This window comes from Hibiscus syriacus, unplaced genomic scaffold (genome assembly GCF_006381635.1).
Source record: "Hibiscus syriacus cultivar Baekdansim isolate YM2019G1 unplaced genomic scaffold, ASM638163v2 tig00110532_pilon, whole genome shotgun sequence".
In the NCBI taxonomy this organism is placed as follows: domain Eukaryota; kingdom Viridiplantae; phylum Streptophyta; class Magnoliopsida; order Malvales; family Malvaceae; genus Hibiscus; species Hibiscus syriacus.
This window is the reverse complement of record NW_024062771.1, coordinates 434,178-445,830: the sequence shown is the minus strand read 5'-3', so window position 1 is coordinate 445,830 and position 11,653 is coordinate 434,178. Positions and strand designations below refer to the sequence as shown.

Below are 11,653 nucleotides of genomic sequence, written 5' to 3'. Positions count from 1 at the left end.
TCCGGATATTCGATCCAAAATTTTGAATATTTGAATATTCGGATATCCAATTTTCAGATTGGATACGGATCACAATTTTAGTGATTTGAAATTTCAGATCGGATAATATCCGTATTCGAAAATGCACGCCCCTCATGCATGTCGCCCGGGATTGGACCCCTCATGGGCTACAATATATTTTTAGGGTAAACTACATATTTAGTATCTAAACTATTATTTTTGTTTCATTTTAATACCTAAACTTTTATTTTTTAAATTATACCTAACGTTTATTTTTATTTCATTTTAGTATCATGTCATTAAAAACTGAAAGGATCTGTTGTACATAGCATTTTTATGGGTAGATTATGTCATCATCACTCAACTATCTTCTCCTCCTATTTTAGTTAATAAAGTTTAAAAAAAATTCAATTTACTACTCAACTTTCAATGGCTCTTTCTTTAATCACTCTAATTTATTTTATGAATATTTTTTGTCATGAAAATTTTTAGTATTATTTTATTAATATAATAATTAAAAATAAAAAATTAAATTTAAAATTATACCACAAACCTTAAATCGCAAATCACTCACCTTTCCCTCATGGCCTCACTCTTATCTGTCTCTCCAACTTGTCCCTTCCTTTTTTTATTTTAATAATTAAAAATAAAATAATAATTAAAATATGTCACGTTATAAAAAATATTAATAAAATAAGTAAGAGTTATAAAAATAGGAGCAATTTGAAAGTTAAGTGGTTAAATAAAATAAAATAAACTTCAATGACCAAAATAGAATTGAGAAGATATTTGAGTGATGAATTATATAATTTGCCCATAAAAGTTGTTGTTAAATTTTTAAAGACATGGTACTAAAAAGGAAAAAAATAAATAAATGTTAAGCATGATTTTTTTATGGGAAAAACTAAAAGTTTAGATACTAAAACGGAAAAAAGCAATAGTTTAAGTATTAAACGTGTAATTTACTATATTTTAACCCTAACATAAAACATAACTTTTGGTATATTAACATGAGAGAATGTTGCTCTCCATGGAGAAATTTCAAAGATGAGCTCAGTCTCCTCATCTATATCTTTTGTAGGGCAGACTTGAAAAGTTTTTGCCATTTTGTGATTAGATCCACAATGCAATTCTCTAACAGAATTGAGTGGTGATTCTGCTATCAATTTCATCATTGAATAAAATATCGCTCCAACTCACTGTAAGACAATCGAAGCCTCTAAAATTGTATGAGCCTAATTTGACATTTTCATTAATAGCCCTTAAAGGTATCTTCCACTGTTTCTAAAGTCTTCATTTTCATCATCTTTAGAACCATTATCATCTGCAAAACAGCTTCCGACTTCATTATTACACCACCACATACAACTGCATGCCTTAACATCAAGAACCCTAGAGATGCTGTTTGAGTAGGGGAAAATGTGATCATATGCATCAAGAACACTTCCAACTATTTCCACTCCAGAAATAACATACCATATCATCCAGAAAAGAAACTGACAATATTTTATCAGTAAATTTTGCTGGAATTACCCAACAAGTTTAGATGTGCATGTTTTCTCTGGTATCTTCTGACCAAGTAAAATTTGCTTATTTATCATCCGTAATAATAAAACCCAGGATTCTACTCAACACACATTCGACCGAGGAAAATTATTAAAATTGATGGTATTAGTCATATGTCCCAGTCTCAGTTTGTATACAGAATGATAATCTTGCAAATGCACATACACAACTTCACTAGGTTTCCATCCAAAACTTTCGATTTCTATCTTACACCCTCGTCCAATTCCATCGAGCACTGCATGTGTTCGACATACAATACCCCCATAGCTGATTGAAGGGTCGAAGACATTATCAACTGTTAGTAGTCGCCGTTCTTCAAATGTTTGATGGAGGCTTGTAATCAAGCATCTCCCTTACGTTTAACCTGATTGAAGGACCCATCGAAGTGCATATATGTGCACTTTTCCAGTATACTCCTTTGGCACCTTTTGGCTTGTTTGTTTCAATCGATTTCTGTCGAATTAAGAACAAAACCAAATAAATACCAGAGTTCAATTTCGGTTTACAGACAAATAGCGTTCAAAAGAAACAAACGAGAGCAAGAAGGCAAGAGAAATGTAAAGGAACGGTTTTGACATACTACTGCTGCAAGAAAGTTGACAAGGAGGTCTTCTTCAGAGAAGTCTACTTTGCCAAAAGGTATGTGAACGATCCCGGTTTTATCAGCTCTGTATTCAACTTTACCCTTTTTGAATTCTTCGATAGCCTGAAAAAGAAAATGATGCACTACAAATTTTAGCCATATATCATCATTGGTAGCTACCTCGCATCGTTCAGTTCTGAATTCATTAGAACTAAAATGATCAATGAGAACTCATCCAAACATAACAATCGGATCATACCTGAGGTATATTTGGTGTAACGGTACCAGCTTTCGGATTTGGCATCAGCCCACGTGGTCCTAGAATCTTTCCAAGGCTTGCAACCTAATTTAGAAGAAGGAAGACGTTAAAATAAAACCCATAATGATGAATTATTGTCAAAACCATGAAACAAATCAAAGTCCATGATATATCTCATTAATTGAAATAAGAGCAGTAAAGCAGCACCTTAACCATCATATCTGGGGAAGCAATCAGTTTGTCAAAGTCCATGAATCCTCCTTTTATTTGTTCAATCAAGTCCTCACCACCGACAATATCCGCTCCGGCATTTTTTTGCTTCATCGAACTTTTCACCTGCAAAGATATTACAGAAATGCAATTAATTTGTGTTGCTGAGCCTCAAGAAAAAAAAACTTTATCCAAATATTATTCCATTTAATATCTTTAACTACTCTCACTCGCCTAGTGTACACTAGTTTAGAATGATGATTTGCAATTAACAAAATTTATTTTATATTTAGAGTTCAGAACCTACTCAATCTATTACATGAACTGAACATCATTCAGTTATTTTTCTTTGCTGGAATATTTCAAAAAAGAAACAAAACACACATACCCTATTGTAAATAAATCATTACACTTCATGAATCAGTTGAAAAGGATGGGCTTGTACACACGAGAATGGTTGTTCTGTGACAATATTAAAATCTGGCTTTTGATAATGCCCAAAGTTCAAAACCTATTACTAGTGAGTATGAGTGAACTATTTTAATTATATGAAAATTGGATTTCTTATAAACTTGTTAGACATAATCTTCTTACTTACAAATTTCAATATTAGTGAGGGTGAACATAATATTACAATATAGGTTTCTTGGTTGAAAAGTTATACTTGTATGAGTTTGATATAACTATTTTTAGTACTACTATGAGATAGTACTTGAAACAAAACGTTCTCTTCTCAAATTGATGTGAAAATATGGGAACAGTAAGTGTCCTATTGGATGTCTTCATTGGTTATGTTGAACATAATATTACAATATAGGTTGGTTGAAAAGTTATACTTGTATGAGTTTGATATAACTATTTTTAGTACTACTATGAGATAGTACTTGAAACAAAACGTTCTCTTCTCAAATTGATGTGAAAATATGGGAACAGTAAGTGTCCTATTGGATGTTGAAATCATAAGGAAATGTGCTAATATAATATGCTATCACAAGAACGTCATATTGAGAAACTCTTAAAAATATGAAACACTTTGATGTCAAAATCTGTGAATACTCCTTATGATTTTAACACTCAGAAAATAGATGTGATCTTGTTGCTCAATCTGAGTATGCATATATTATTGTAAGTCTCATGCATTTAGTTTTTTCCCTCACGACACATGACATACGTTGTATGTAGATTGAACTATTATACAAACAACACAAATCATGAGCATTATATTGTTACAGTTGTCAGTTGTACCAGTGTGATTTTTGCAATGTATTATGAATTATGGTACTCTATTTTGTGGTTTTCGTTGTATTGAAAGGATAAAATGGTGCTAACTGGATTTCAAATCTAGATGAGACAAAATTCACAAGGAAATGTTTGGCTAACATAATATAAGATTACTCGACAAGTTGTTAGGAATGTTACATTACCATGTTTAGCTCATTTAGCTGAAATGTAAAGATTTTATTGTTTGGTGATGGACCGATGGAGTGTAAGATTAACTAAAAACACAATCTAGTTATGTGCTTATATTTCCTCAATCTAATCTTCTCTAACCAAACAAAGGAACAAAATTCCTCAATGTAAGATCACCAAGCACACCCTTAAGTGCACATCACAGAACTCAATCTTTTTTATTTCTCAAGTCTACCTATTGTTAGCCTTTGAATTACCTTATTTTTTCTCGATCAACCTTTGCTCTCACACACCTAATCGCCTAACATACCAAGCTTGAAAAATTGTTTTATACACCAAAAACGCATATCTCCTTTCATTATCTTATTTTTCTAGCCCAATTAGCCTTTGGCTCATCTCATTTTACTCTACCAACCTTTGCTCACAAGCCTATAAATACCAAGTCTAGCAACAATGTTCTATTCACCAAAAAATGCATATGACTATTCTCATTCACTCTTAATTTTATACCAAGCCTTACAACAACTTTCGATCACAAGCTTATAAATAAATAAATACCAAGATTCTTCCTACAAGCTCATAAATACCAAGCTTGACAACATTGTTTTATACACCAAAAAAACGCATATCTCCTCTCATTCTCTCTTCTATTCGACTGTATTTTTCTTAAGAGTGTTCTTTGTTGTTCCTTCCCCTGTTCTTCAATTAGATGAGCTTGTTAAATCCTATTATACATTCATTCTACTATCAATTATCCTTCACGACAGTGTCCAATACGCCTCAAGTTTAAGTTCAGATTTTGAATTTGGTCCAAAATATCCCAACACTTTTATCCCTCTAAATTATATGCAAGAATTTCTAGAAATAAAAAAAAATCCAATACAGATGAAACCAAAATAAAAAAAGATTAGCATGCATCAAAGGCAAGCAATTACCTTGAGTAAGAACGGCAACCTTAACCTTTTGTCCCGTTCCCTTAGGCAAATTCACCTGTAAGGGTCAAAAGAAAAGTACGATATTATTATAACATCAAAGATGGATGAGATCATGACTACTATGAGATCCTCATGCGAAGCACCGGAAACTTACGGTTGCTCTCAGCTGTTGATCATTGTACTTGGGATCAATGTTAAGGCGGAAATGAGCTTCAGCTGTCTCTACAAACTTTGTACTTGACATTTCCTTTAGCAAAGATATTGCTGTCTTTAGATCATATTCCTTTTTGTTTTCCCTTAATTTTTTAATTTCCAAGAATCTCTTGGATCTCGTCTGCAGTTTGAGCAGGAAAAGGGAATTGAATTAAATCACTGAACCTAAGTATACACAATAAGCATTTAACCACTCCAAAATTGTTAAAATTACTTTTTCCCCTCCTTTTTTTTTTACTAATTTTACCAACGTAGGTAATACCTGACCCTCAGAAGCCAAAATTTTCAGTCAACAAAACAAACACTGTTTTCTCTAAGCTAAGTAAAAAAAAAAATCCAGACATGAAATGACCCAACATACAACAAAACCATACAACTTAAAATTTCAACATTGCACATACTCTGTCTCTCTTAAGAGGCAACGCCGCCTTTCCTTTTTTGGGTTTCGACGGGGCAGTAATAGTAGCGGTAGCAGAACCACCGTCAGCCGCTGCATCCTCTTCATCCGCAGCCTTGGCCACCTCGGCCTCGGCGGCGGCCACAACGAGGATGAAGGTGTGGTGCAAGTAGCCATTGTTTCGAGTATGTGCTGAGTCTGCAAGTTAGAGCTTCTTTTTCAGTCTTCTTTTTTTGGGCTTTCTTATCTATCCATCCATTCCAGTCATTGAGAGGATAAGAGATGTTTTTATGGTGCAGTCAAGTTCCTTTATTCTACACGTTAACGATGGAATACAAATAATTATTTTTTTGGTTGTGTTTGAGAAAGAAAATATGATAAACATATATTTTAGGAATAGAGAATGAGTGGTATATTCTTTTTGGCCTCGCAATATTTCTGCATGTCATTTAAGTATTTTGTGAATAAAATAGTTTTTAAATACTATTTTTTTGCTAGGTTTAACATGGTTATATCATAAATATTCAACATTAATGTTTAAAATTAATATTTATATTGTAAAAAGCAAATAATTTGGTAGTTAAAAAGTATGATTCTTATCTCTAAAGATTTTAGATTCGAGTATCAATGACGATTGGGTATCTGAGCATTAATTATCAAATGATTAAGAGTTTTTAGAATATATATTAATAATTAAATCACTTAGATTAATAAAGAATAAATATTTATATTTATTAAAAAATTGATATTTATATAATAGATGATTTACATAAATTTAAAAAATTCAAAAGGTATCAAAATTTTTAAAGATATTTTTTTATTTTTAGTTGATAGATAGTAACACTAATTTTAGTAGGGATAGTTGTCATCAATACTTCTTTTTTTCTTCTTAATTTTATTATATCACGCTTTTATTTTTCTTTTAATTTTAATTTTTAATAACTCCTTTCTATTTGAGTTTGATTGAATTTGACATTATCAAGATTAAGTTTGTTTGTTATTATGTTGATCTTTTCTATTTTATCCTGTTGATTTTTTATATTTTACACACTTAGATTAGATTAGATACGTAATTTGCGTTCGTAGATAGTTTACTCACGTCAATAGTCTCTAATTTACAATTTGTCAGTAATTTTTAAGTAGTTTGATCTCTTTTTTTATTCATTTGTCGATACAATCAGATCTATTCATATCTATATTTTATTCAAGTTTTTTGGTTAAATTTTTAACCTTTTACTTGTATGGTCCGTGTGTGATCTTAAGTGGTTAGTTTTTGTATCAATGGTTACAAGAAAAATATCTTTTTATGTGTATAATTTACGATTATCGTTATAAGACTTTAATATTATAAATATTTTCTCTTTTTAATAAAACTAGACACTTTTATAAAAAAATTAATATTTATAAATAAATTTAAATAACAAAATTAATTTATATGAAGAAATAATATTTAAAATTGGAATTGATTTTAGTTGATATTTTCTGTCCGAATAAATAAAATTAGTCAAATAATACCAACCTTTTGATAATCTATTATAAACTTACATGCAATATAAATCAAGCACTTATATGTAAAATAGATAAGTCATGTCATTTAGAAAAGAAACAAAATGGTCACGGTTTAATTTATTTTAATGGTTATAGAAATCGTTATTATTTTTAAAGGTTACGAGTTTGAACATCAGTAATAACAGTAAAATGATTTATTATTGTCAAATAATTAAAAATATTAAAAATATATATTATTTTATAATCACTTTAACTTAACAATAAAAAAAATACGAAAAATGAATAATTTTGTTCTCTGATGGGACGAAATGAAATATTTGTGGAAGGATAGTTTGGGGCAAGAAGGTACAAGCACATCGTTGAAGCGAGCAATGGTGGAGTTGTGGATCACAAAATGGAAAATGAGCCGTCGATTTCAAGTTTAAGGTTTATGGTTGAAATAGAGTAAGTAGTCCGAATCAGGTGGGCCCAAAAACATCGTGTCCTAGTACAAATAGCGAAGCCCAAACACGTGTCACTCAATGTCTTCATTGGATGGAATCTCAACGAGGAAGAGAGACAAGAATATGTACATTCAAGTCCTAAAACCTCAATCAATCATCAATTAATCGATATTTTATTTAAATTATTTTAGCTTATGAGTATTATCTTATTATTTTATTTATATATTTTAAAAAATTAAATTGATCTAAATATATTTGTTTGGTTTTTTAAAATTTAAATATAATTATTAACATTATGATATTGATCGATTAAAATTTAAAAGATTCTCGTTATATATATGTATAAGTAAAATTTATAATGTTATTTAATAAATCAAATATCATCTAAAAGTATATATTGCATTTATAATGTTTTTAAAATATAAAATTTAAAAATAAAGTATCGATGAAATTGATGAACCTAGTAGTCTTATTCCATTTTCTATAATCCATGCACACTCTCCAAGAAGTAACTTTTATAGCTTGTATATGCTTTTTTTTTTTTCATTTTTTACCATCACTATTCTACCTTTCTTTGATACACATTGTATCATATTTACATGTGTAATAGTAGGGATAAATAATACATGCAACGAGCCATTTGATAATTTCTTTCATTACAACTTGCTTCATTGCAGGATTTAGTCTTCGCTAGGCTTCTATGAATTTTCCATGGCAATCTTCCAATATGATGTTATGCATGTAGATTGTTGGTCATGCCTTTTAAATTGGAAATTGTCCACCCAATTACCTTTTCTATTGCACCAATGTCTTTACTAGCTTACAGGTTATGTTTCTAGTCAGGTTGCAGCCTAGAAGAAATAATTATTGGCAAAATGTTATTCTCACTCAAGTATGCAATTTTAATGGATCAGAAAAAGGTTTTAATTCCAACCGTGGTGATTGTTCAATTAAAGGTTTGGGAGATTGGAATTCCTTACCGGTGTATTCCAAGGATTCAAAACGATTACCTGATCGAGATATAATCCAATTTACCTCAGGCTCATCATCATTCTATGTTTCTAGGTCATCAGGAAAATTGTCATCTAACTTATTGTGCTGACCACCAATGAAATTGTCATGGTAATATTATGTCTTAGTGATGCCAATTACCGAGTCAAATACTGCAAGGCATGACATTTCTCCTAGTCGTTTGCATAATGAAGTATCTTGAACACATTCAATGTAACGCGTTGGTCGTTGAATCTAATTGTGAGTACATCTCTTTCCACATTGATGAAAGTTCGTTTGGTGGCTAAGAGTGGTCTTCCAATAATTGGGGTGAACTCATATGTTTCACAATCAAGAATCATGAAGTTAGTAGGGAAACTAAATTTATTAACTTTTACCAGAATATTTTCAATTGTTCTCTCTAGAGAGATATATGATCTATCGATAAGTTGTAACATAACAATTTTCAACTTAGGCTTGTCAATGCCAAGTCACCCGAAGACTGAGTTTGGCATGAGGTTGATGCTTGCCTCTAAATCACACAATGCCTTACCTAAATAGTGATTTTTAATCTCATATGGGGTCATGAAGCTGCATGAGTCCTTCAACTTTGGTGGCAATTTGTTATTCAAAATTGCCATAAAACCTTCTGTTAGGGTAATATTTTCAAATTCACTTAACCTAGTACGTTTGGAGATAATTTCCTCGAGGAATTTTGCATAGTTAGGCATTTATTCAATTTCCTTTGCCAATGGCAAGTTGATGTGGACTTGTTTCAAAAATTCTAAATTTTTTTATGAACTGATACTTTTGCGTCTACTATATAGTCTTTGACGAATGAAGGTGGCAATCGAAACTCATAGTCCTACTTGTTTCCCCCGTAACAAGTTGGAAACTTTAGATAGAATTATAGTAGCAACTATTGTTGGTTCATCATCTCTCGTTATTGAGGCATCTATTGTATCTTTCTCTTTAATTGTCGTACCCGCTATTTCGACATATGGATTGATATTTTTTGGGAATATCAATGACCACCCTAAACGTAGGGTCTTTGTTCAGTTATTTTTCACTTCTAAGAGTGACCATCTTGCATTGCTCATGGCCTACTTTGTGTGCGACCTTTGTATCACTGGACAAACTTTCAACTTTCCTTGCGTTTAGTGCTTGGGCAGATTATCCCATGTGAGTCTCCAAACTTTTAGAGAAGCTCCTTGATTTTGGATCTGCACCTCGATCCTGTTAATAAAAGCACTCGTTTTACTTATGAAATCACTTGTTTCCCTCATATATTAATCTATTTTATTTATAAAGCTATGTAAAGTTGCTTCTAAAGTAGGAGTAGAATAATCATGTTGTTAAGGCAATGATAGAAGTTACTGTGGTTACTGTCGCGATAAGTTTTACCTGAACCTTAAGAATTTCGTCATGGTATTTTGATGTGCCTAATTGTCTCCAGAATTTTGATTGCTTCACGAAAAAATTGGATGATTCTTACATCCTGAATTGTATGTGTTAGAGTATGGGTTATTGTTACAATTAAAGTTTCTAACATAGTAGATCGAATCTAGATTCTATGGACCCTCGGAAATTCATAATTAGCATAACATAAAGCACAATATGTAGTAGTTATCTTCATCTTTTCTCTCTATAGGGAATTGCAAATTTTTGACCAGGTTGATTAAGGTAACAATTTATGCTGACAAAGCATCAGTTGGCTCTAGTTCAATTCTTACAGTATTTTTTCTCCCTCGTCCCCTTCTGGTCAACAAAAATTGATAGTTATTATTGGACATTCTCTTTAGAATCTTAAATGCTTCCTTGATGAATTTGTCAAGAAGAGTGTCATTTGTCGAAGCATCTAGCATCATTCTAGTTTGAACATTGACTCTATGATGGAACATCTCCACCTATGTCCACTCCTTGAATACGTGCATCAAACATTTATATAAGAGCTCATTGTTTTGGTCCCAACATTCATACATGGACTCATAATCTGTTTGGAAAAAAAAACGTAATGTCACTACGTAATCAAACATTCATGTTTGAGGGATTATACCTTAGTAGAAAACTACAACACACATCCTCCCATGATTCCTAGATGGAATGCCATTCAACCAATTTCTCTCTTTATTCCTCAGTGAATAAGGAAAAAGTTTCATTTTTAACACATCTGCATGGACTCTTTTATACCTAAAAGAATCGTAAACTTCAAGGAATGTCTACAGGTGTTGCTTGGCGTCTTCATTATGTGAACCTTCGAGTTGGCCTATTGAGTTAAGCATATTGAACATGAAAGGTTCAACTCAAATTATGTAGTTTAGATTACAGGGGCTACCAAACCATGGTTCAAACCATTAAGGATTATATTAGATGTTCCTTACTAGGTTTGTGGCGAACTTGAACAGGTGTTGCATGTGGTATACTGCCTTCGCCTGCTCTGAAAATTGGATTATTGTCTGTATTTTCTGGTTGATATTCCATTATTTGTAACTTTTTTCGTCACCTTTGAAAAAGTTTGATTTTTGGTATAAGTGGATATAGTTCTCTTGAGGGTCTTCTTTTGGTCATGCACATGAGAGAACCCTATAAAATGTAAACCACTTAAATCAAAACTTGAGAGATAAAAGTGCAAAAGAATTCAAAAATAAAAATAACTATTGTCAATCTTTAGCAACTGTGCTAAAACTTGTTGTGGGTTTTACGTGTTCGCAATTAGGGAAAATATACACATCACAAATAATAGTATAGATTTAGATCGTCTCCAAAGGGACTGGTGGACTTCTACTTTTGAATCATTGCACTGAAAAAGGAAAAATAGTTTTGTATGAGAAGGTTGTTGTCGACACCATTTTTTGTCTGGGTGGGACAAAAAATAATACGACTAAAAAATGAATGGGGTTTTTCTTTGAAAAGATTTGTGAAATGTTGGGAGTCGCCACTAACTATTTTAAGGTACAATTGGAACACCATAAAAACCAGGTAATTTAATAAAACATTTTATTAAAAAAATGTTAAGTTTAGGGTATGTGAAAATTATAAATCAGGTTCGAGAGTCAGCTACGCGTGGGGAAGGATTAACACCCCCACAACACCGAAAAATTGGTACCTAGTTCACTACCCTATATTTAACATCAAAAA

General features: G+C 31.6%; 1 protein-coding gene across 1 annotated transcript; it reads right to left on the bottom strand.

The window, feature by feature from the left end:
* Positions 1–1,643: 1,643 nt before the first annotated feature.
* Positions 1,644–10,996, bottom strand: LOC120130260 (50S ribosomal protein L1, chloroplastic-like). The gene is given in 9 exon segments (XM_039147524.1): positions 1,644–2,019; positions 2,147–2,272; positions 2,409–2,492; positions 2,616–2,717; positions 2,719–2,744; positions 4,964–5,018; positions 5,118–5,297; positions 5,578–5,771; positions 10,897–10,996. Coding segments are annotated over 9 exon segments (1,005 nt in total). The 3' UTR covers positions 1,644–1,881.
* Positions 10,997–11,653: the final 657 nt, after the last annotated feature.